At 42.4% G+C, this 24,869-nt stretch overlaps 1 protein-coding gene across 2 annotated transcripts in view; it reads left to right on the top strand.

Annotated features, from left to right (window-relative positions):
* Pde11a (phosphodiesterase 11A) overlaps nucleotides 1-24,869 on the top strand; it is a 370,466-nt gene that overhangs the window by 58,524 nt on the left and 287,073 nt on the right. For both annotated transcript variants that reach the window (NM_001127480.2, NM_080893.2), the window contains 1 exon segment: nucleotides 6,907-7,065. In NM_001127480.2, the coding sequence (NP_001120952.1) occupies nucleotides 6,907-7,065 (159 nt within the window).

The following is a 24,869-nucleotide window of genomic DNA, read 5'->3' as shown; positions in this document are numbered from 1 at the left end:
GCATGACGAGCTGGAGAGCAAGCACTGGGTGCATGAGCCTGCGGGGGAAGGGTGAGCGCTTCATCTTCCAACTGTAACAGCCTTTTCATACGCTCTTAAGAACACGTTCTCCGGGCTGATGGGGATGCACACATGCAATGAATACAGTTCTTTCTCAAGGACACAAACGCTTAGATTGCAGAGGCTGCTTTTCCACAATCCTAGTGAATCTTGAGGGCACACCATTTTCTGGGTGTGCTGTGGCACCAGGCTGAACCACAGATCTTACAGAAGATCTTAAGTCACAAATCTAAGGAACTGTGCTTTTTAACCAGAAGATGCAGCTCAGTTATTTTGCTGAAAAGAAAAAAAAATGGTTTTGGCCTTTTGACTTGTCTTTTTTAAATGTTAGAAATCCTAGCTGAGTATCACATAAAAAAAAGTCTGCCCAAAAAGCACCTAGAACCTTCTGCTTATGAAGAGTAGTTATACTTAAAATACTTGATTGGAAAAATATTATGACATGAAAATTCTTGAAGCAAGAAGAGTCTATCACAATCCTATGAAACTCATTCCAGATTTTAGCAACCTTATTAAAGAAACCTTTGCCTGAAGTTATTAGACACTCCTGTGGTAGATCCGTTCTTGTTCCTGGGTCCTCAGGGAGATGAACATAAATTGAGCACCATTCCCCTCGTGATATTGCACCGGAGACCTAGGGGCATTTGCTAGGCTCCTGTATTTTCAGAAGCGAATAAGCTCAAGGTCACGTGCTTGGACCGTCTCGGTGCTGATCCTACTTCCTCCGTATCTGGCTGTCTGTGAAGCTCTGCTGATGGAGAGAGTTTCAGATGCAGAGTTATTGGGCAATAGTTTAATTCTTACTGAAACAGCCTTTGCTTCCTTGCTCAATTTTCTTTAAGTAAAATAACACAGGCACAGACAGACACACAGACACACACTTACAAACAGACACACACATAAACACACAGACACAGACAGACACACAGACACAGACACAGACACACAGACACAGACAGACAGACACACAGACACAAACAGATAGACACACAGACGCAAACAGACAGACAGACAGACAGACAGACAGACAGACAGACACACACACACACACACACACACACACACACACACACACACACACCACACTCTTTAGGGATGTTCCCATCACATAAGCTAACCCACAGTCAACTAAACCTCAAGATGCCCACAACGAAACCCACATCCCCAACCTCGGAACCTGTTCTCACTTGGTGAGTCTCCCTGCTACCCACTTAGGTTTCTGTACAAGAAACAAGGAAACATGGGGGAAGTTTCAAGTTCTTTATCTCTTACAGTTTCATCAGCTCACTCAAATCCTGGTGATTCTGTGTTCTAATTGCATTTTAACTCAGTCTGTTTTCTACCACCATATGCTACTGAGTCTCTTCCTTCCAATCCACTCTTTAAACACAGCCAAAGCAATCTTTCCAAAGGGAAGAGTTAGTCACACCACCACCCACCTTCTTAAAACCTCTAGAATATTCTCCACACCCCCTGGATGCATGTGTGTATAGACACTAGCCATCTTTTTAGGATAGATATTCTGTGTGTGTATGTGTGTGTATGCGCATGTGTGTGCATGAGTGTGTGTATGTGTGTGTTTGCACGTGTGTGTACATGAGTGTGTGTGCGTGTGTGTATGTATGTGTGCATGAGTATGTGTGCATGTGTGTATGTATGTGTGCATGAGTATGTGTGCGTGTGTGTATGTATGTGTGCATGAGTATGTGTATGTGTGAGTGTGTGTGTGTGCATGAGTGTGTGTGAGTGTGTGTGTGCATGAGTGTGTGTGTGCATGTGTGTATGTGTGTGTATGTGTGTGTATATGCATGAGTATGTGTGTGTGCATGTGTGTATGTGTGTGTATATGCATGAGTATGTGTGTGTGCATGTGTGTATGTGTGTGTATGTGTGTGTATATGCATGAGTATGTGTGTGTGCATGTGTGTATGTGTATGTGTGTGTATATGCATGAGTATGTGTGTGTGCATGTGCCTGTGTATGTACATGAGTATGTGTGTGTGCATGTGTGTATGTGTATGTGTGTGTATGTGTATGTATATGCATGAGTATGTGTGTGTGCATGTGCCTGTGTATGTATATGGGTACAAAGGGTCAACCTCAGTTTTCATTCTTTAGGAGGCATCTACTTCGGTTTTTAAAAAATATTTATTAAAATATTTCTCACACAACATATTTATTATATCCTTTTCTCTCTCCATACTTTCTCTTTCAAAAGAAAGACCAAAAAAATGTGAAAATCAAAACAAACTTAAAAAGAAAATCAGTAGGAAACACAAACAAACAAAACAAAACCCCATAAAGTCACCAATGCCCTTGTATACTATTTTCATGTGGCTTTGAATACTTTGGAGATGGGAAATGGCATCCCCACCTACACTTTTCTCAGATCCCCCTCCTGACCCCCAGAAAGCATCGCTGCTTTAACCTTCTAATCTCTCTGCTTATCTCTAACTCCCTGCCCTTTCCCTAGTCCAGAGCACCTCCAGGTTTTATCTCAAAACTTCCTTCCAGGTCCTACTAGTCCAGTCCTGTATCAGATACAAAAAGTTCTTAAGTTTTAAAAGTAAATGTATGCAGTTAAAGAAGAATAGACCATTCATCTCCATGATCTTAACCTTGTACTTCATTCCATTTATAGACTTTTCACAAGAGTGAGTTGAATGCATTTTCATTACATAGTACTTAGAAGTATATTTTCATAAAATACCATTTTATTTTAGATGGTTCTCATAGTGGTAAACCTAGCAATGTGTACTATTATCATGTCTGCAAACCTCAGCTTAGAATTTCTAATACTTAAAAATTAAATGTATTATTTTATTTTAGGTGTTTTGCCTGCACATATGTGCCCTCTATGTGCCTTCTGGGCTCACCCAGAGGATGTTGGATTCCCTGGAACTGGTATTACAGATAGTGTGAGCTACCATGCGGGTGCTGGGAACTGAACCTCCGTCATCTGCAAAAGCAACAAATAATCTTAATGACTGAGCTTCTCTCCAGCCCTGAGGATTTGTAATACTGTGATAGACCTTCAAGGAGGACTTCCCCCAAACTTCTTTGTGTTCACATTTTACAGGTTCTTCCTTCTGGGATCTGGAAGTCAGTAGCAACTCTCTGGCTTACAGTATCTCTAGGGCTTGTACTGAGCAGCCATTGATAGATCCAGACATAGGGGAGCGCCTTCTAAAAGTTAAACCCTGCCTAAGCTTCTGCAAAGTTCTACTTATGAATTAACAATCTTTCCCTTTAACCTTCATTACGAGAACAAATAGAGGAGCTCTTTGGTCATATATTGTAGTAATGAAATTAAATCCCCTTCAGAGAAAGGTAAACAAAAGGAAAACGCTCTCCCATTATGTCTAGCTGCACTGTGACTCTTAAGAGAAGCTGGGAGACAGTCCAGCTCAACTCACCACAATATGGAATTTGGTCTCAAAAATTCCCAAATACTGCTGCTGTCGAATTTTGCCTCGAAGGTTAAATGTTTATATTAGGAGGAAGGGTCTGTCTTGGCTGTGGAACTGGCCGGGTGCTTTCTCCTACTCTCGGATGAATCACAGGACAAGACAGAGGCAAAGAGGGGCATGGTCAGATCTTCTTCTACTGCAGGGCCTACGTCCTAGTGGTTGAAATAACAAAGCCCAGCAAAGGTCAACTGTATGGAGTGTCAGAGACTGGTGGGTAGGCATAGGGGGTTGGAGGTGGGGCTCCTGCAGCTCCCTGCTGGGCTCTCTTTCGGTGAAGGGGATGTTTTGTGCAAGATCTAGTGAGAGTAGAGAGTAAGACTGTGAGGAGGACCAGCCAAGGAGGACTCCACTGCAGAGCAAGTGTGTGTGTGATCGGCCCACACTCACGGTGTATGAAAAGGCCACAAAACCCCTCTCAAGTTGCACGCTAATTAAAAATAAAATAATGAAATTAAAAATAAAATAATAAAACATAGACAAAATAACATCCTGATAATCTTAATAGAAAAAACATTAAAATAATAAACAATACTATCATCATGCAATTATGAAATACACTATATAATATATAAAATGTGATACATTATATAAAATGAATATTATATAAATATTATGTATGATATTATACAACATAAATAAAACAGTAATAAAAGTAAAAAAGAAAAAGAAAACCACCACCAAGTTGCAATGCAGGCTCATGAACAAACCCTTAACAACTTTCTCACCATTGTGACAGAGGGGAACATCCTGGAAACCAGCCCAGAGACTGCGTGACAGATAGATGTGTGTCCACAGCCTCCTGTCATGGCTGGTTCTCCAGAAATGCTGAGACAAGGTCAGGACTCCCAGAGCATGACCGCATCAACATCGTCCTGTCTCCTATGCACCCAAAGATGATTTCCTCTCCAGAGAATCATCCCAGCAGTAGGAAAACTCTTCTCTGAAGCCTCTCTATACCTCTCTGTTGCCATTTCCTCACCCCCTTTAGATGACCACACCACAATTCGGTGTTTGTTACTTTCATGGATACTTCTATTTTTGCTCCATATTTGAATGAAACTCATGCGGACACTAAACATCTGTTAAGTTATACATGTGTTGCTACATTGTAGCCTGCTCGTTTCCGTTCCTATTGGTTTTTAGAAACCTTTTCAAATTAGATGTATTCATTTGATTTTATGTGGGAGGGTTTTGCCTGCCTGTATATGCCTGGTGTCTGTGGAGGTCATAGGATCCCCTAGAACTGGAGTTACAGACGGTTGTGAACCAATATGTGGGTGCTGGGAATCAAACCCAGGTCTTTTGCAAAACTAACAAGTTCTTTTAACAGTACAGTCATCCACCACTACCATGTTATTGATTTTTGTTCATAGTGAGGCAAAAGGCTCTGGTTTAATGAGACACCGCGCAGTGTTAATACCGTGTGCATCACTTCAGGAGGTCCTACTCTCCATGTTCATTTCCCTGTTGATCGTCAGTCTCACCCCTGGGCAGGTAACCCTGGGGTACAAAGAATGCAACCTGGAGCAAGCCAGTTAAGCACCATTCCTTCTCGGCCCTTCAGTCCCAAGCTGTTGGGTCATGGTGTTTTATTACACCGGTACAACACAAACTAGACACGTGTCTTGAGGACTCATCTTGTCAATACCAGTTGCCTCAAGCCCTTGTGAAAACCGATCGCTCTAGATAGCTGGAGGGAGCGGAATATGGTTATGTGTTTTAAGGGGCTTTAAAGCGTGCTTGTGGATAGTTACACAAATCCCATTCTAGCCCTGGGCTGGAAACAGCTACCCAAGTGCATCCTGCCCAGTCACCTTCCCTGACGCATGCTCAGTTCCTACCTTCCCTGAAGCATGCTCAGTTCCTATTGTCCCTCAGCAGTCAGCCTCCCCGCCCCCTTCTCTCCCTCCCTCTCTTCTGTTCTGCATTTCTTTCCTCTTTATCTCCTCCTTTTTTATTTGTAGTTTGAAAGTATTGTACCCATTTCCCCAGATATCCTCGTGCTCATAACTCGAGATTAAGGACACTCTCCTAAATAACTCCAACAGCCACAGCAGCATTTCAGCAGTGAAGCGTCTACTGAGGCTGCCATCTAACCTTGTTCGGCTTTCTCCCCAACACATCCAGTGAAGAGCCGCACATTTCCTCTGGATTTCATGCCTCTTTGCAGCGCCCATGGCTTTGAATTTACTGTTGACTCTATTTGAAGAAACCAGACTGGGTTTCTGATGGAATAATTGCTCCTCAGTTTCTCTGTCTGTCTGTCTGTCTGTCTGTCTGTCTGTCTGTCTTTGGGTATATTTATACTCTATGTGCACGCTCTTGTGTACGTTCCTATGTATGTCCCCATTTCTGTGTGCGGATATGTGTGTCGAGGCCAAAGGTCAACCTCAACATCAGGCGTGACTCCACAGACCCAAGTCTCTCTTCCTTCCCAGGACCTGGAGTCACAGACACACACCGCTGTGTCTGGCTTTTTATGACAAGCAAGGGATTGAACATCTGTCTTCGTGGTTGTGTAGCAAGTGTTTCTCAAGTAAGCCACCCGCCCAGATCCTGTTTCTTAGTTTTCTTGTTCTAGGTTATTATTTCTGCTGTCTATTTGGATGAACACCAGGTGTTCTCAGGGCCATGTATCCTTTCCAAGGAAACACGTTGGGAGATGATGTTATTTTGGTGCAATCATGGTCGTGCTAAACTTAATTACTTGTCTAAGAAAGACTCTGCCAGATCTCCTCATTACAGAACACATATTATCATTAATAAATATTTTAGGGTGGCCTCTGAAGGTCATGTAAATCCTTCACCTAATGATCTTAGCTGTCATTGGTGATCCTTGCTTATGGTTGTTTTACTGGTAGTTGACAAGATATTACATAATTGAGCTACTTATCCAACATATTTTAGCTGGCGTTCTCTATATTCCCCCGCCCCTCGCTCCTTCTTGAGACTATTTTTCAAATATCAGAATGGATGTGTAGCTTTTTTTTCAGAATAATTTTAATTCAAAATAAATTACTTCTTTAAATAAATTAATTCAAAATACTTCTTGCCTGTATGTTTTAGTGGTTTCTTACATATGTGATACGTTGCTTTCTCATATAATATTTCATATCCCGTTATCACTGTAAAATAGCATATTTTATTAAGAACACAGTGAAGTTTCCTTAGGACACTGGCCTTTCCCTTTTATTAGCCTGGCTCATAATTATACTTGTAATTTATAATTTATTTCGGTCATTTCAACACAACATCAAATCCATTTCTGAAAGTAATAGCCGGGTGTGGGGGAGCAGGGGAGTTTTCCCAGTGACTGCTTCCCCCTTCTCCTCTCACCTCCTTGCCCTTGCAATGAATGCTTCTGTCTTATTTTTAGGACCGAAGATTCAATGATGAAATTGACAAGCTGACTGGATACAAGACAAAATCACTATTGTGCATGCCTATCCGGAACAGTGACGGTGAGATTATCGGTGTGGCCCAGGCGATAAATAAGGTTCCTGAGGGTGCTCCATTTACAGAAGACGACGAAAAAGTAAGATTTCACGCCTTGCATGACTTGTGAGTTCCATTCCGATCACTGATTGCTGCTCTCACTGAAAGAATGGAAATTGTGTGAGCAGTTCTTCGATTAGCCCATTCACAGATCAAAGAGCTTTTCCGATGCTGTTCTAGGTGTAATGGGAGGCCTTCTTTTTTCTTACAGAATGGGCATAATTGGAGATAATCACTCCACCTTTTAAAGCCTGCTTTTCATTACAAATCCCAGTAGTATTCTACTATTCTAGCCATTGCCTGGTCTTTATTTTCCTTGTAAGTAAGCCTTTTAATTGAGAACAGCGCCTTGACCATATTTGGTCCAAAGGAGGGCAGAGGCTATAGGGAGATTGCGGTGTTTCAAAAACTCAATACTTTCTCTCATCATTTAAACTATCACAGAGAGTTGTTTTTAATTCACATATAAAACCTCAATGAAATGAGTGCTATTTCATTGTTGTTATAAATTCCCAGCAAAGTGAGCGCTATTTTTTTATTTCTGAAGAACATGTGACGTTGGTAGAAATGGCATAATTCTGCTCTGGAACTTGAAGTTCTCTACTAGCCGTTTACTGCAAGACATGATCTTCGGGGACCAAGCCCTGCCTTCAAGGCTTTTTACCTTTACATAGAATAGAACTTGGTTGAAGTAAAAGCAAATCTCATACCAGTTTGTCTAAGTTTGATGGCTGCTCCATTGCTATTTGATCGGAAACTTTATGATGTAACCTCTGATGAGGCCCTGCCATTCACCAGTGCTGATCATTCCTGGCACATGAATGCAGCTGCTCTGACCCAGAAGGTGAACATGAAATACAGTTTTAGTAAAATGGGAAGACTTAAACGAAGAGAGACCTTCACCGAGGTAATTTCCACAGTGGAATTGAAAGAATTCAAATCCTTGTAAAAGTTTATAAACTCAGAGCATCACAGGACCTTGGATGACTTCTTCTTGGTCCCGTATATGAAGCTCATTGGTTGGGATCATAGCAGGCTGGTGGGTAAATCCCATGCATTTTGTGACATCCAAGAGCTACCTGAGGTGAGCTACACATGATGTTCTGACTGTATAGGAGAGGAGAGCTCCAAGGGCACTTCTTGAAAGAGATAACATCTGATCTCTGAATTAAGGTTTCCATGGACAGAACCGAGAGACAGAAAAAGCATTTGGAAACTGCTTGGCAGTCCATGGAGGTGAACTCAGAGATTCATGGGTGTCCAATGCCAAGAAAAAGTGACGTTGAGGGCTCACCCCTAAACAAGCCATACAACACCCCTGCTAAGGCTCAGGGAACCTTGTGGAAGAGGGGCAGGAGATAGGGAGCTAGAAGGTAGGGAGAAGAGTTATAAAATGCCTTAGGCAGGGCACAGCCACCATAATGATGAACTCCGAGCACAGCACTTACAATTACTTACCCTTGGCCTGCGTGAGACTGGCCCTGTAAGAGTGGACGGGAGAAGCTCATGAAGGCTACCCTTACTGCTGTGCTGTGGATAGATAGATTAAGAGAGGAAATGTTGTTTTCAGTTGTACTAGCCACTGCTAAGCCCAGCAGGCTCCAACGGACAGCTCTAAACCCATGGTGACATAAACTCTAAATCTGAGGTGACACAAGTAGCCCTGGTGAAACTCAGTGAGTCAGAAAACAAGACGAACTGATATAAATATGAGAATGTGGTTTGTAGGGAAAATGAGGGAGTATAAGGCCCATAAAAGACAGCAGCGGGTGAGAGCAGTCTGTGCGCATTGTAAACCTCATGAAACTGCAAAAATAAAAAATAAAATCAAAACCCATAAGCGTGGAGCATAGACCGCCTTAGCCGGTACAACACATGCTCGTGGGATGTTTACACAAAACAAATTCTCAGAAAGACTTTACTTGTTTACTTATGTGCACACCTTCATGTTTGTATGAGAGTTTGTTCGTGTGACTGTAAGTGCCTGCAGAGACCAGAAGAGGGCACTGGGTCTCCTGGACCTAGCTGGAGTTACAAGTGGTTGTGAACTGTCAGCTACGGATGCTGTGGGCCAAACTAGGGGTCGCTGCAGTGTGAACTTTTAAATACTAAACCATATCTCCAGTCACATCAGAGCATTTATTTTGACCATTTTTAAAACCATAGATGTCAGAATCCTGAGGTAATGTATCTTCTTTCAAAGTTTAGATAGGATTTGGGGCTTGTGCCTTTTAGAATTTAACAACTGTAAACCCATGGTCAGCTCTCTACTCTGCCCCTTTCACTCAGAGACCCCATTACACAAACAGATCTTTCGTTTGGCTCATTTGGGTCATGTTTCCTTTCTGGACTCCTCCCAGTGGGTTTATACGGAGAACAGGGTTCCATAAACTCCAAATGAGTTAAGGGAAGGTCTGCTCTGGGTTTTGTACCTTTTGTGAATAGCATCCGTGTTTAGCTCTACTGAAGAAAGGGCTTAGAGGGGTGGTGGCGGCACACGCCTTTAAACCCCAGCGCTTGGGAAGCAGAGGCAGGCAGATCTCTGAGTTCCATGACAGTTTGATCTAAAGAGTGAGTTCCAGTACAGTCAGGGCTTCACAGAGCCCTGTCTCAAAAAACCAAACACACAAACAAAACAAAACAAAAGGAAAGAGGAAGGAAGAAAAAAAGGAAGGAAGGAGGGAAAGAAGGAGGGAAGAAAGAATTGGGCTTTAGTTGAGCCTAGCTTGGCTGATGGGCTGCAAGCCCCTTTAGAAAGCTGGGGAATTTCTCAGCTCCCCTATCTCTCTGCCGTAGTATGGCATGAGAATTAAATAAGATCACAACCGCAAATGCCCTGTGAAATATAAGTTGCTGAGCAAGTGTAAGCTACAGCTGTGGTGGTTTGAATATGCTTGGCCCAGGAAGTGGCCCTATTAGGAGGTGTGGTCTTCTGGGAGAAAACGTGTCACTGTGGGTGTGGGCTTTGAGATCCTCCTCTTAGCTGTCTGGAAGACAGCCTTCTCCTGATTATATGAAAGGACACAGGGAAAGTAGCTGGAAGGGGGCTTAACTCATAGGGCTTCTCATGAAATTCTCTGACACACGAATAGTACGTGAGGCTCGGGCAGGTCTCCGTGAAAAAGTACTTTTGTGTAACTCAGTGGTTCTTAACCTGTGAGATGCAACCCCCATCAGGGTCACATATCAGATATCAGATGTTTACATTACGATTTATAACAATCACAAAAATACAGTTACAAAGTGGTGAAGAAATACTTTTGTGGCTAGAGGTCACCACAACATGGACTGTATTAAAGGGCTGCAGCACTGGGAAGACTGAGAACCACAGGCGTGAGTTGTTTCTAAGTTTCTATTCACTGGAACTTCCAGGCTGCTGGATTTGTAGACCTGATAGGAGGACCAGGCAAGCAGAGGGAACAGGAACCCAGCCCTTCCTCCAGCCACCTCCTCTCTAAACTGGGTGCTCTTTAGCTGCGTATTCTGTAATGAGCTTGTCAGACACAATGACAGACTCCATATACGAATAGGAAGAGACCAGACCATTCATGACAGCATAAGTTGGACCCACCCCCATCAGTAGCCAGCCTGGTGGTGGAGGAGCAAAAACACCCTTACCATAATCTCAGCAGCAAGGAGCTTAGAGCAGACCAGCTCTGCTCAATGTACATCGTTCCTCATCCCAACTTTTGCCAACCCAGAACCAATAATAGAAAGCGTCCTGAGCTATTGAAGGCCAAGGTATTCTGCACTATTTATTCTTCATATGATATCCTCATGCCAAAACCTCAAACCAAAATCCTGTTTTCATCATAGAATCGTCTTATTCTGCCTTTTGAGCCTGCCACATGCCAGTGGTGGTGGCTGACCTCTCTGTAGCATGATCTCAGTAGATTTCCTGTTTGTTCTCATTAGACAAAGGTTTTTAATTAATGCACATCTATATGCCTTGTGCTCTTCTGCCACTGGGGTTTCATTATGAGTTCATGATTTTTTTGTATCACTATTAATGAATATACTGTTTCACTTAATTCTTTAAGATTATCTTCATGCTAGCTTTTATTTTACTTTTTATTTATTTTTAGATAGGTCTCACTATGTTGTCTTAGCTTACTATATTGACCACATTGGTCTTGAACTTGTGGCAAGTCTCCTGTGTCTGCCTCCTGAATACTGAGCTTACAGGTGTGCCACCGCAAATATATATATATATATATATATATATATATATATGTACATATATACACACACACATATATATGTATATATATGTATATATGTATGGTTATTATTATAACATACAGTTGTTTCTTCCATATTTGTCCATATGTGAAGATGAAGATACTTTATATTTTCCACTTGGGATGACCATAAAGTTTTCTCATTTTCTTTTCTCTATATAATGTTGTTTTTCTGTCTTTAATTTGGACTCTTTCCAGCTATTAACTAATTCAGTCTGAGTCATGGCACATTCACTTCCTATGTCTATGATATTGCATAATATAATTTGTATTTCTTGATGCCCTCAAGTTCTGGTTTTTGAAGACTGTAAGCATGCACGTGTGTGTGTGTGTGTGTGTGTGTGTGTGTGTGTAACATGTTGAATGGTCTTAAACACATTTCCTTTTGCTTTGTTACTATTTCCTTGGAGTAGACTCTACAGACTGAAATTTATTGAGTCAGAAGGAAGCCAAGCCTGTATTGTCAGAAGCTTAGAAAACCTCTGAACTCATTTAGATGTGAGAGCTGGACCAGAGCATTCACAGTGTCCTGCCGACTTTACTTAATTCACATTTAAAACCCAGAGTTAGTTTCCCTTGCTCTTCCTGGCAACCTCCAGACAACCGACCGTCTTTCACACTCAGAGGGAGCATAAGATCCAACAGCAACTGGAGAGATGACTCTGGTATTAGGAGTGAGTACTGTTCTTGTAGAGGATCTAAGTTCAGTTCCCAGCATCCACAACAACCCATGACTCACGACAATCTGTGACTCCAGCTCTAGGAAGTCTGATGCCCTCTTCTGGCCTCCCTGGGCACTGCACTTGTGGGCAGAAACCCACACACAGACACACACGTTAAAACAAAAAAAAAAAAAAAAAACAAGCAAACAAACCAACACCCTTTAAAGTCCAGATGCATCTGTAATTTCTGAGTTGCCTACAGGTAAGGAAACAGGGGAACACAAGAAAGGCCTGTGAGTACTGGTCAGAGGTTCTGGAGTCAGAATGCCTCCAAGACAGACTCGGGTGTTTGTTCCTTAGCTGAGTGAGCTTGAACAAGTTGACTGAACTTCTGAGCCTCACAGTTGCAGTGAGGAGGGTACCACTCATTGCTGGCAGCTTCCTGATTGTCATTCACACATGTAAATTTATTGTGTAATTAGCATAATATTACATTTGCCCCCTTATCTTAAAATTCCATTTTTATATTGCAAGTTATATATGGCACAATTTTAAAACACTCTGAGATATGAAAACTAGCAGATACTTAAAAAGTTAAATGTACTAATTCACTTAGACTCAATGTCCTGGAATGTATTCTGTTTCTTGAAAGTTCCGTGCCTATAGACAAAGAGCCAGTGGCTATTAGTATGATGCAATAATTATTGGGGGAACTTGGAAAGGTCATTGGTTCCTCCCCTGGTGCTTGTCCTCATCTGGTACAAGAATTGTCACCAGGCTGATAGTCATCCCACCCTGCATTAAAACTTCCATTTCAGTGACTTTATTATCATCGTGTGCTTTAAAAAGTCTTAGATAATTAGCAAGAATTTAATTTGCAGAAGCAAAGCGAGAGGCTTGCATGAATTCCAGCCTCACATATGCATGCGTTAATCATTTCAGCTACACACTAGCGAATTAGTAGTTTGGTAATTTATGCAGGTTGTGCACATAAAGGAAGGCCATGTAGAAGCGGTGATTGTAATTTTCTGGTTCACTTCATGGGTTCTAAGCAAATGTTCCTGAGTTCCAGGGCTATGTACAAGCTATCAGATTTAAGCTGTATGATTAGAGTCCTTACATCCAGTTAACTTATCCCTTTGGTATTCAAAGGGAGTTGGGGGAGACACTTTTGAGGCATAAAATTGTAAGTTGGATAGACGCAAACGTCGGTGATCTATTAAGACTTTTGGTCTCACTAACATGACAACTGGGAAGTGACAGTGAGCACAGGTTCTTATCCGTACTTCTAGGCCGTGAATCCTTTGGAAGCAGAGGTGTTGCCGTTTGTCATATTGCATAAAGCAGAACATGTCAATTGCACTAGCACTCCACAGGCAAATGTGTAACAGGCTTGGCCTGACGCCCTACTGTGGCTGATGTTCTGGAGTTTCTTAGTCTGTGGTCCTCTCCTCTCAGTTCATAATTTATAGCATTCAAGCCATCCTTGTACGCTCATCTTACTGACATCCTTTGGAACTGAGATGCTGCAAACAGAGCTCAGCTGCTGGGGACTGGCCACCTTCCAGACTTGTTACTGGCAGTGCTGCCTTGCCAACTGGCATTGAGGAGGTGCCCGGATGGCGTTAATGAGCCTCTGCAGAGGCTCAAGTTTGCAACGAAACGTAGCCACAAGACGCACAGACAGATAATAGGGAAGGTTTCATAAGCCTTTGGCCTTATGCTTCGAAATTCTTTCTGTTTGTGAGGATGATATCGAGCAGCTATGAGATATGGGCGGTACAAAAGATATCAGGTTTGCCTGCTGAGGAGGAGAATGATGAATTCGTTACAATGAAGGAATGACAGGTTGGTGGTCTCAGAAAGATGAAGACCATTCACGCAGGCTACTGACCTGGGGTTTGGCTAGCATATGATTGATTTCTTTTTAATCGGAGTATCTTTAGACATGGCTGCAAGCTGCAATTCTACCACTATAGTCAACTCCCACAAAAACAGTCAGTTTAATAAAGCAACTTACCAGAGCAAGTTAGATGGATTTCTTCATTTTAAAATAGGTTCTTCAAAAAGTACTATGTATGAGACCCTTTCAAATACTCAGTTCTACAGCGGTGGTCCTCAACCTTCCTAATGCTGTGACCCTTTAATACAGTCCCTCATGTTGTGGTGACCCCCAACCCTAACATTATTTTCATTGCTACTTCATAACTGTAATTTTGCTATTCCTGTGAGTTGTAATGTAAATTATTCATGTTTTCCAATGGTCTTAGGCAACCCATGTTAACTGCTGATCTATAGGGGCACAGAACATTTCTGCCAGGAGTTTACTGTTTTCTGCTAACTCTCTGTTGCTGAAATGCCAAAGGAGCAATGCGTCAGCTGATGATCAGAAGTGATCAGAAGCCCTCCACACACCCACCCATTATTTTCACTCTCGTTACATCCCGGCTAAGCTTTTTGAACATGTTGCCATAAAATTATGATTAAATATTAGTGTTCAGCAAAAGAGGGCTCAAACGTCCTGGCAGATGGCTTGCGGTTTCAACTTGTATTTGATCAATAAGATCTTAGTCTGGGGAAAAAATTGGATCAAATCCCATAACTTGTTAATATTTTATCCACATTTAAGCCATAATCTAGCCATGGCACTATTTGCCATTTAATGATGGTTGCCCAGAGTCCAAGTAGTCACCGTTCATCAGCGGCCAATTCATCTCCGACTCATGCATTCACTGGATGGCGTCTGACCAAGCATTTTTAGAAACAACCAAGATTCGCAAAACAGTTATTTCTGAACACAATCCTTTCAGAACTCAGGGTGAACTTTGGATTTTTCTCCCCGTTGGAGAAATGTTGCACGGCCTTCTGGCTATTCTCCCTGCTTTTCTCCAGGCAGAATCTATCTCTGGGTAAGAAAGCAAGTGCGGCATTTGCCAGGTGAAGCTTACAGCTAATACACGATGAAGACTCTACCACTCTGTCCTTTTGTCGTGATGCATGGGTCCCCGTAGCTCATCCTCTCAGTGAACTGTGGGGGACCCTCTTCTCCGCTTGCTTTTCAGAGCTTAAGTCAAATTCCATCATCAGACCTCAGTAGGATTAGTTGAACAGCAATTCTGGTTTGCTCCTCATCGTGGCCCTTAATATTTTACATTTTAGCTCCCCACCCCAGGGTTTTCCAAACAGTTACAGTTGAATTTTGACTAACAATTTGCTAATGATCAAGTATTTACGATTTTTTTTGCAAAAATTACTACAATAAAGAGGATAGTTTCTACATAGTGTAGGCTGTATTCTTGAGGCTTGGTATAGCAGTAGAGAATATTCCGACAATCTCTGATGGCTAAGGCGAGTGTATCTGTGAGCCCTGAAACCCACGTAAAGATGGAGGGAGAGAACCAGCTCTGTAAAGGTCGGAGCTGCACATGAAAGCTGTGGCAGGCACACGCCCACAATAGCATCTACACGGTGATAGATGCTCTGGAAACCCGCAATAAACTGGGACCAACTTCAACTCAACCTGTGGCTTCTTCTCTTTACCCAGGAGCCCACGTAACGTGTGTCTCTCTAGACAATTCTATGTGACAATCTTGCGTTATTTTGTCTTGTTTTCTGTTTTCATTTGTTATCTTCCAAGACAGGGTTTCTCTGTGTAGCACTGGTTGTTCTGGAACTTGCTCTGTAGTTCAAGCCTTAAACTCTGAGGTCCATCGGCCTCTGCCTCCTAAGTGCCGAGCTTAAAATCACGAGCCACCATCACCCAGCACTTGCTTTATTTTTTTAATGGTTGGTTTTAGTTTTTTATTTGTGTGCATGGTTTGTGTCTGTGTGTTTATATTTACCTCTGTCTGTGTGTGGGTATGTATGTATGTACATATGTATGTATGTATGTATGCATGCATATATATCCTTAGAGGCCAGAGAATGACATTGGATTTTCTGGACCTGCAGTTGGGTGGTTGTGAGTGCTGGGAGCCAAACTCCTATACTCTGCAAGAGTGGTAAGTGGGTCTGACCACTAAGCCGTCTCTGATGCACCTAAGCTTACCCGATTCCTGGTGTCCATCCCAAGCATCCTGTGCTGTTTTCCTAAGAATGTTGAATTCTAATCACAACAACGGCTGTGCTCGCTCAGGTAGAGGAAGTGAAGAGTCTGTTGATCATAAGCTGACATGGCTGGGCTGTCTATACCATAGAGCTAAATAGACAATATTATAGCAGATCTGGGAGGGAACGATTAGCTGGGGAGTTAGGTCGTCACAAACGAAGGGACTAACACAACCACAGCTTTTAATAGCTGCCAGGATGTGAAGTAGTTAAGCCATGTCTAAGAGCACAAAACAGCAGATAACTTGTCTTACAAATATGGCCCCAGACTTGTGTGTGACTTAGACAAGAAAGAATGTTCTACAATTGCAGCTTAGAAATAAATAAGCACTTGTTGGCAGGAAGAATTGTTGTTAGGGAACTAGAGCAGGTGTTACGGATTCTTACTTCCTGGAGATTTCAAATCCAGGCAGACAACTGTAGTTGAATAAATAGCTTAGTGCTGGTTGTCTGAATAAACACAAGGTTGCTTTGTTCTGCCTTAGAGTGCTGAAATCCTTGAATTTCTCCCCTCTTCTTCTTCCTCCTCGACCTCTGCTTTTCCTCCTCCTCTTCCTCTTCCTCCTCCTCAGTGGCTGCTTCTTCTCCTTCTCTTTCCTTCTCTTTTTCCTTCCTTCTCCTCCTCTTCCTCCTCCTCTTTCTCCCCCTCCTCCTCCTCTTTCTCCTCCTCTTTCTCCCCCTCCTCCTCCTCTTTCTCCTCCTCCTCTCTCTCCTCCTCCTCCTCTTTCTCTTCTTCCCCTTCCACCCCTTCTCCTTCTTTTCTTCCAATTACTGAAGACAGAATCTCACTGTGTAATAAATTTTGAAAATTTCAAATTACTTTTTACTATAAGAGGAATTTAGTAGAAATCAAGTACATTTAGCTGCCTTGTATGTTTATCTCTTTTCAGTGTTTTCATTTTATTACAAGGTCATTTTCTAACAACAAAAGTCATATAAATTTATTGTAGAAAGTTTGAAAAGTACAAAAAAGCAAAATTCATATCACTCATAAACCTCTTTTAGAAAATATACTGCTTTTGTTTCTTTGCTGAATTTCACTGTTTATTTATTACTATCTATAAAAATGTCTCCAGATTTATGATGTACAGTATATAGAGTATTTTATAATATTTTAAGCAATTTTCAAACATCTGATTTAAATGGTTACATCATTTTCTACTATGTAATGATCTAAGTCTGTTTAATCATTTTGTTTCTTAGCATTTTAGATTGTTTTCAAATCATATTATAAAATTACTATTAATCTCTTAACAAATAAGTCAATTTTGGTCCTCACCTTAGACTAGTTTTTGGGCTGGACTATTAAAGTGATATGTCATAGATCAGAGATGAACCAATTCCTGTAATTCAGTGTGATTCAAATTATTGGGTTTACTGGATGAAAATGTTTGAAGTTAATTTTAAAAATACCTTTATTTAAATATGGTGCACATATCATATAACTCATCTCCATACAGTTTGATGGCCATTAGAATATTTGCATCGTATGTAACTATTAACACATGGTTTCAAGTATCACCCCCATACCTGTACCACTAGCAAATCCCTCCCCACTTTCTCCCAGTAGTGGTAGACATCCAGCCATTCTCCCTCTGTCTCTATGGATTTGCATAATTTTGAATGGCTCCTACAAACACAGCCATGCACTATGGGCTCCTCGGTGGCTAACTTCTTTTACTTACATAATGTTTGAAGAGACGTCCAAGCCGCAGTATATATCAGTACTTTATTTCTTTCCAAGAATGATCATAGTTCATCATATGGAAATACATTTATTTATTCACTCATCAGATAATGAACATTTAGATTATCTTCTCTTTTAATTATATAAATTATGCTACAATAAGCATACGGGTTTTTTACGATCGTGATTTTATTTCTCCTAGATATAGTCCTAGACTTGGTATGGTCACTACCATATTTTCTTCTCTATTTTTTTGCAAAACAGCTACACTCTTTTACATGTTCACCTGCAACGTGTGGTTTTTCTGTTCCCTCTTGCCCTCACTAACTCCCTCTGCCTTTCCACTGTGGGCACGTCACTGTGGGCAGGCCGTCCTAGCTCAGAGTGGTTTTGATCTGACCTACATGGCTGCTGCTGCTGAACATCTTTCCGTGTGCTTAGGGCAGAAATGCTTATTTCTAGGCTTTGATAAATCCATCCATACTATCTTCAGAAAATTGCATTAATTCATAAACCCAATAGCTGCATGTCAACTCACTTAGCTCTTAATTTCAATACTGAAACTTAAAACTTACAATATTTAACTTTCCTTCCTGCCTTCCTCCCTCCCTCCCTTCCTTTCTCTCTCCATCCTTCTTCACTTCTTTCCTTCCGGCAGTGTTCAGGTAGCCTAGGCTGGTCTTGAACTCCCTGCGCAGCTGACGATGACTTTGAACTCCAGTTCTTCTAGCCTCCACCTCCCACATGGTGGATTTGCAGGCACACACCACCATGCCCAGCTCATGCTGCTGATTTCTAACTTCATTTTCTTTTCTTTCCTTTCATTTGTCCTGTATATGCATGGATTTTTATAAGGCATTAACAAACCATTGCTCAGGAAACACGCCAACCATGACACACATGAACCTAAGCCAGTTTAGTCACGTGCAACCTCTGGAGTATGTGGACTAGCTGCTGGGCACAGCAAAATGCCTGCCAAGAGTTTTGTATTAGGCATTTTAAGTATGGTATTTCCCTTTGTGCTTGCCGTTTTATTCTAGTAAAGCAGGTTATCAGGTGACAGACACTTAAGGGAACGAAAGTCTGCTCTAAAGTTGGATCAAATAGTCCACCCACTCTTCACCAAGCACCCAGAAGTGAAATGTATCTGTTTAGGTGATCTAGGCCTCTCTTGAGGCCCCTCAGGAGGATCTGGTTCTGGCTGTGGGCATGAGGCAGATGTGTCCTTTAATCCTATAACAGGATTAGAGAACTTCAGGGTCCATGACTATGACTACAAATTTGGAACTTGTTATAGCTCTTCAACTTTTAGTATGTGGGAAGGTGTATATTCTAAGCGACCCATGATCTTGAAATGCCACAGAGGAGTTAATACCTGTCTCAATGAAGGGTTTCTATTACTGTGAAAAGACACCATGACCATGGGGTCTCTCCATCTTGATCCACAGGCAGCCAAAGACCACACCCACTCCTACAAGGCCACACCTCATAGTGCCACTCCCTGTGGATCTATGGGGCCCATTTTCATTCAACCTACAAAATACCTTATACTTATTGTGCTTTTTAATATGCTGCTAAACTTACTGAAAAAAAATGCACTTCTACCAGCAATATAGCCTCATGCTTTGAAGGTAACTAGAGACCTCTAGGTCATTGTCATGGCCACATTTGGAGCATGTCTTTTTGAAGATCTCTGAAATATCAATTTATTTTTTAATAAAAAATTTTAAACTTTTTTTATTTTATGTGTATGGGCATTTTACCTGCACATACATATGCATACCACATGTATGCTGTGTGTCTGTGGAAGCCAGAAGGGTAGGTCAGGCCTTCTGGAACAGACTGTTGTCAACTACCACATGAGTGCCGGGAATTGAACCTGGACGCTGTGGAAGAACAGTCTGTGCTTGTAACCACTGAGCCATCTCTCCAGACCTCATGGAGCATTCACTGTTACTAGGGCAACTGTCTGTTCCTTGATATCACACGAAGCCCAGGTCCCTGAACATGCAAGCCTAACACTGCACATTTTCTTCGCCAAGAACTGAATGAAAATTGTAAGCATTGCGACAGCGGGCAGTATTCCTTGTTCTCGTTTTCCTTAAATGAGGAAAGGGTAGGAAGCTTAATGAAGCGTCTCTTCTGTGATAGGTGCATTGCACACATGACCTCATCCGTCTTCACAGCAGCCCCGTGTGTGTCCATTACCAATCCCACTTGATGAATGTGGAAACTGATTGTGATTGGGTTTGAGTGTGCAGAAGGGTCAACTCACCTGTGTTTCAGAGCCAGGACAAGTGTCACCTGCCTGTCTTTGCATGGGACATGGAGGGATTTAGTGACTGTCCCTTAATTTCCTGTTGTCTTTCTTCCAGGACTTGGAAACCCAGAGATTTCTCTGCACCTGATACATACATGCATACACGTATGTATGTATGTATGTATGTATGTATGTATGTATGTATTATGTATGTATATATGCAAGTGAGGTGTGTAGATAATAAATGAAAATGAGTGCACATGTTTGATAATCAGAGGGTGGAGAGTATGTGACTAAAGAAAGTATCATTTCTGAATGGCTTTAGTGTCATTTCAGCCTTCCATAAACACCTGCAATTGAACCTGAGCTTTACATATGCAAGGGAAATGGAAAAGCTTGCCCACTGTGCAAGCTTGGGGTCCTGAGCTCAGATTCCCAGCACTGGGAAGGAGATGGGTGTGGAGACAGGTTAGTTTGCCCAGTCAAACCGATGCACTCCAAGTTCAGTAAGAGACTCTGCTTCAACAAACAGAGTGGAGAACTATCGGCGAAGACACTAATGCTGACCCCCACACATACATGCACCAGCATATATTCCCACAAATACTTCCTTAACTACACACACACACACACACAGACACACACACAGACACACACACAGACACACACACACACACACACACACAGACACACACACACACCAGCTAGCAGACAAGTTGAGAATTGTTAAAATAGACTGTCTATGCAATCACAAGGTAAGTAACAGCATTTTGCTCCATTTCTTGTTTTTACTGACAAAATATTTTTAATGTCTGTTCCCCTCACCCCCAACCTATCAATCACTAGCTTTTTTTTGTAAAAAATTCTACTTAAAACTATGTAAAGAATTTACATAGCGGTTAGCTATGGCCAGCAGAAGAGTGAAGTGTTTGGGTAAATTGCTCTGTAGCCAATTAGGAATCCCCTCCCTATGCTTAGTTAGATTATGCAGGTGCTATTTAAATGAGCCTACATTATATTTCTTATTGGAGAATTTAAAATGAACATAAGCTAAATTTATGACACAGTTGTAAGTTCTATTTCTAACAATCTATTCATTTAAAATACATACTTGGATTTTTTTCCATTTCTTCTTTTGGGTACTCAGGTAGGAACGAAGCCATTGCCTTTTATCACTTTCAATTATTTCTTTTTATGTCTCCCTGATCTGCCCGGATAACATCCTGGCTAGATATGACTGTAGGCTACTTTATGAGCAGATTCTGATCGGCTTGTCAATCAACAAAGGAGCATTTTTCTCTCTTCAAATTAGGCACACTCCATCAAGAAATGAGAAAAAGTGTCAAATGCACAAGCACCCCATGCTACCGAAGCAGGCAGCAAGGTCCCCCGTGGGAGGCCCAGGCTGAAGTGGGAGCGTGCTAAGAGAGGCGGAAGTAATGAACAGCTTTGAAAAATGAGATTATGTAACTTAGAGCTGCCCGGAGATGCTTTGAAGGTCTATTGCACACAGTTCTTGAAAGGGGACTTCCATAAAACTGGAAGGCAGTAATGAGATTCTCCCACTGGTGAGAGTTTGAAATGATGCCCTTTGAGAAAGAACTGACACCGGTTGACTGGACTTTGATTTCATTCATCTGTAAGGCATATTCGGGGTTCTGGAAGAACTTTGTCCAGAGAATACAGAAAGTAACTGTGGGAGCTCAGTACCTTCTTGTTTCCAATGCTGCCCAGTGGGTGTCCCACATGTGTCCACGATGTCTTCTCAGAAGTTGATTTTAAAACTATGCCAAAATCTCACTCAGCAAAGCTGGGGCGATGACACAATACATGAAGTACGTGCATATTGCGAGCACGAGGACCTCAGCTTGGATTCCCCAGCACTCAGGTAAAAGCTTGGCAGGACTTGGAGTTGGGGGTGGAGACAAGCAGCCCCTGGAAATTCATTGGCTCACCAAAATGGCGAGCTCCAGGTTCTGTGAGAAACACTGTGACAAACGGTCATGTGTGGAGCACCAGAGGAAGGTATCTTATGTAGACCTGTGGCCTTCATAGATGTATGGATGAATGTATGTACCCATCCATGTACACACACACACACACACACACACACACACACACACACACACACACACACACACGTATGCACTCAGTCTCCACTTAGCATTTGACGTGATGCCACCAAACCTTTTGACAGATGTGGTGAGAGTCTGGTGCTTTCTCTTGGCCATCATTTCTTCTCTGGATCTAGAATGCCCACAGCATTACACTTTGGTCCTGATGCTGTGCCACAGTGGTATGCAGGCTTCCACAGCTTGGATCTTTAAAGAGCCATCTGCGTGAAAATAACAAACGACAAACTTTTGGTCTGCAGCACAGATTTCTCATGTAAAACACAAATGCTTCTTAGTTTCCTAACTCTCTTGCCTTCGAACTGCTGCCTAGAGCAGATGACACACAAATGACTGGGTCTGGTAAGGTTCACTCTTCGCTTGGCCAGGCATAGAGCTGTAAGTCACCCTCCTTGAAACTACACCCGTACCAAGTCTAGCGTATAGAAACACGGTTCTCTCTATGCTGGAGGTTCAAGTACCCCACCCCACCCCACGCCCACCTCACCCTGACCCTGGAAGAAGATTACTCTTATGACAAAAATCTTTGGAAAAATACTCTGTGGCCTGAAGTAGAAACCTTCCAGTTTGTTTGCAAAGTCAGTTATGTCAGATGACACTTTTGCTGGGGCACACGGGTAAAAGGAAGCCTTGCTAATGCAGACACAGGAAAGAATGTTTTCCCGAAGCAGACACAAGTGAAAGGATGTTTTGCCGGAGCAGACAAGGGAAAAAATGTTTTCTTGTTGCAGACCCAGGCGGAAGGACATTTTGATATAGCAAACACGTGAAAGGACCCGTGATGAAGGAGTATAAATGTGATCCTACAGACAGCGGGAGACGAGCCCTGAGCATTGGTTTGGTTCTCTCCACCTGACTGTTCTTCGCCAACAGTGCATATGTTTTGGTTTGCCTTACATAGATTTGTTGAACTCAACCTGTGGTAATGCCACCATTGAGAGAAACTTGCCCAAGAAGAGTTTGTGAGGTTCTGTGGCAGCTGTGGCTTCTGCGGCCTCTGCAGATACTGAGTCATATTTGGTGTTGGCTATGGGACTGAACTGCTGCCAAAGATTGGACTCGCCCCACGTCCTAACAACGTCTCTCTACCACTGCCTCTGCTAAGCGGTGGGCTACAGGAGAGGCTGAACCCTTACTAAGAGTAGGCTTCCTAAAGTGTACATTTACAATGACCTTCATGCCCTAGTGGTATGAACTGTTTCTGAGAGACTGGTCCTGATGCAAAAGGCAGGGAACCCACCCCATGCCAGCATGGCAGGTGTTACTTGGGAGAATGGATGACTGGAATGCCATGGTTAGCAGGCCGGGAATGCAGCTGGTTCCAGGACTCTCTGTGAACAACTGGGTTTATATTTTGGGAAATTTTATGTATAACTTAATTCTCATCATCCTCGATATTATGAGGAAGGCGGCTGCTTCCTTTTCTTATAGATGAGATGATGCTGTTTGTCTTGCCTAGGAAAGGTTGAACTAGAGCCTGGGAGGTCTTTGTTTATTTTCTTGTTCTTCTTCCTAGCTTGTCTCCCTCCCTCCCTTCCTTCCTTCCTCCCTTCCTCCCTCTCTCCCTCCCTCCCTTTCTTCCTTTCGTAGAGCTGTAATAAACAATTCCTTCTATAAACAGTATTTTAGCTGAATATGTGCAGTAGAACAGAGTATATTATTTAGTACAACCAGTGACCATCAACAACAGATTCACAACACACTTAAGCTTTTTAGAGTTTTCTGCCTTTGGCTTCTCCACTTCTTAGTTGCTCCTTATACATCATGACATACAGTCATGAACATAGATTCCAGCTCAAATCCAGCCTGAGTCTGTGGGTCTGTCTTGCCTTTTTGTTGTCAGTGGATTCGATGCCCTCACCATCTAGGAAGAGGAAAGAGCAAAGCGATGAACACGAGCTGCGTTCCTCATCGAGACGATGTAATTTGACCTGCTAGAACACGCTGCCGATCAGTCAGTTGTTGGGAAATGTGACGGAAGGGTATAACCGTGAAGTCAGCTCTTGTGCAATGCACATTGGACTTGTTAAAGAGATGACGACTGTATGAGAGTCTTATTTTGTAAAACTTCATGGAAAATTGCTGAGAATTACCTGCTCTGGGTGAAAAAGAAAATAGACTGGAGACTATTTTCGTTTAAATGCTCCTTTAGAACTAAAAAGGATACTTAAGACTGTTTGCTACAGGCCGCACGATTTGAAAACCACCAAGCTGAAAGCAGGATGTCTTTAAACTCCAGCGTCACAGGGCCTCCCTCCTGACAGTGCATGTGGGTGATGCTCACGGCAGAGAGCTAGAAGACAATGCTGAGCCCACACAGCCCTGTGATGCTTGGAAAGCCAAGCCACAGGGCAGCTGCACTCTACAGGTAGGAAATCCTGGCTGCGGAGTCTCCCTAGAACAACAGGTCAATGCGAAAGTCCCAATTGTTTCCTGGTTTGTCTAGAGGACCGAAAACTTTCCTTTTGCCAAGGGATCAAGAGTTGTGCAATAAACTGACAGTAGGCCTGTTGATAGGAGAAAGGGTATAAAGTTACATGTGTAGGTGTGGTCCTCCTACAAGAGTAGGAATATACATGTACGACATGGCCAGGAAATGAATGTGACAGAACCCCTGAAATCTCGAAGCCGCGCGTCTCCCTTCTGGCATCTTGATCTGATTTCAGCAAGACTGAGATGATCACAGAGTATGACACATCTACTTTACTTTAGTGACAGCTGGGGAAGAAAGATCCTTTTTGTCTTCCTTGATGTT

The sequence above is a fragment of the Rattus norvegicus genome, chromosome 3 (assembly GCF_021556685.1).
Source record: "Rattus norvegicus strain SHRSP/BbbUtx chromosome 3, alternate assembly SHRSP_T2T, whole genome shotgun sequence".
Lineage (NCBI taxonomy): Eukaryota > Metazoa > Chordata > Mammalia > Rodentia > Muridae > Rattus > Rattus norvegicus.
The sequence above is the reverse complement of the archived record's forward strand: the minus strand, read 5'-3'. Positions and strand labels throughout refer to the sequence as shown.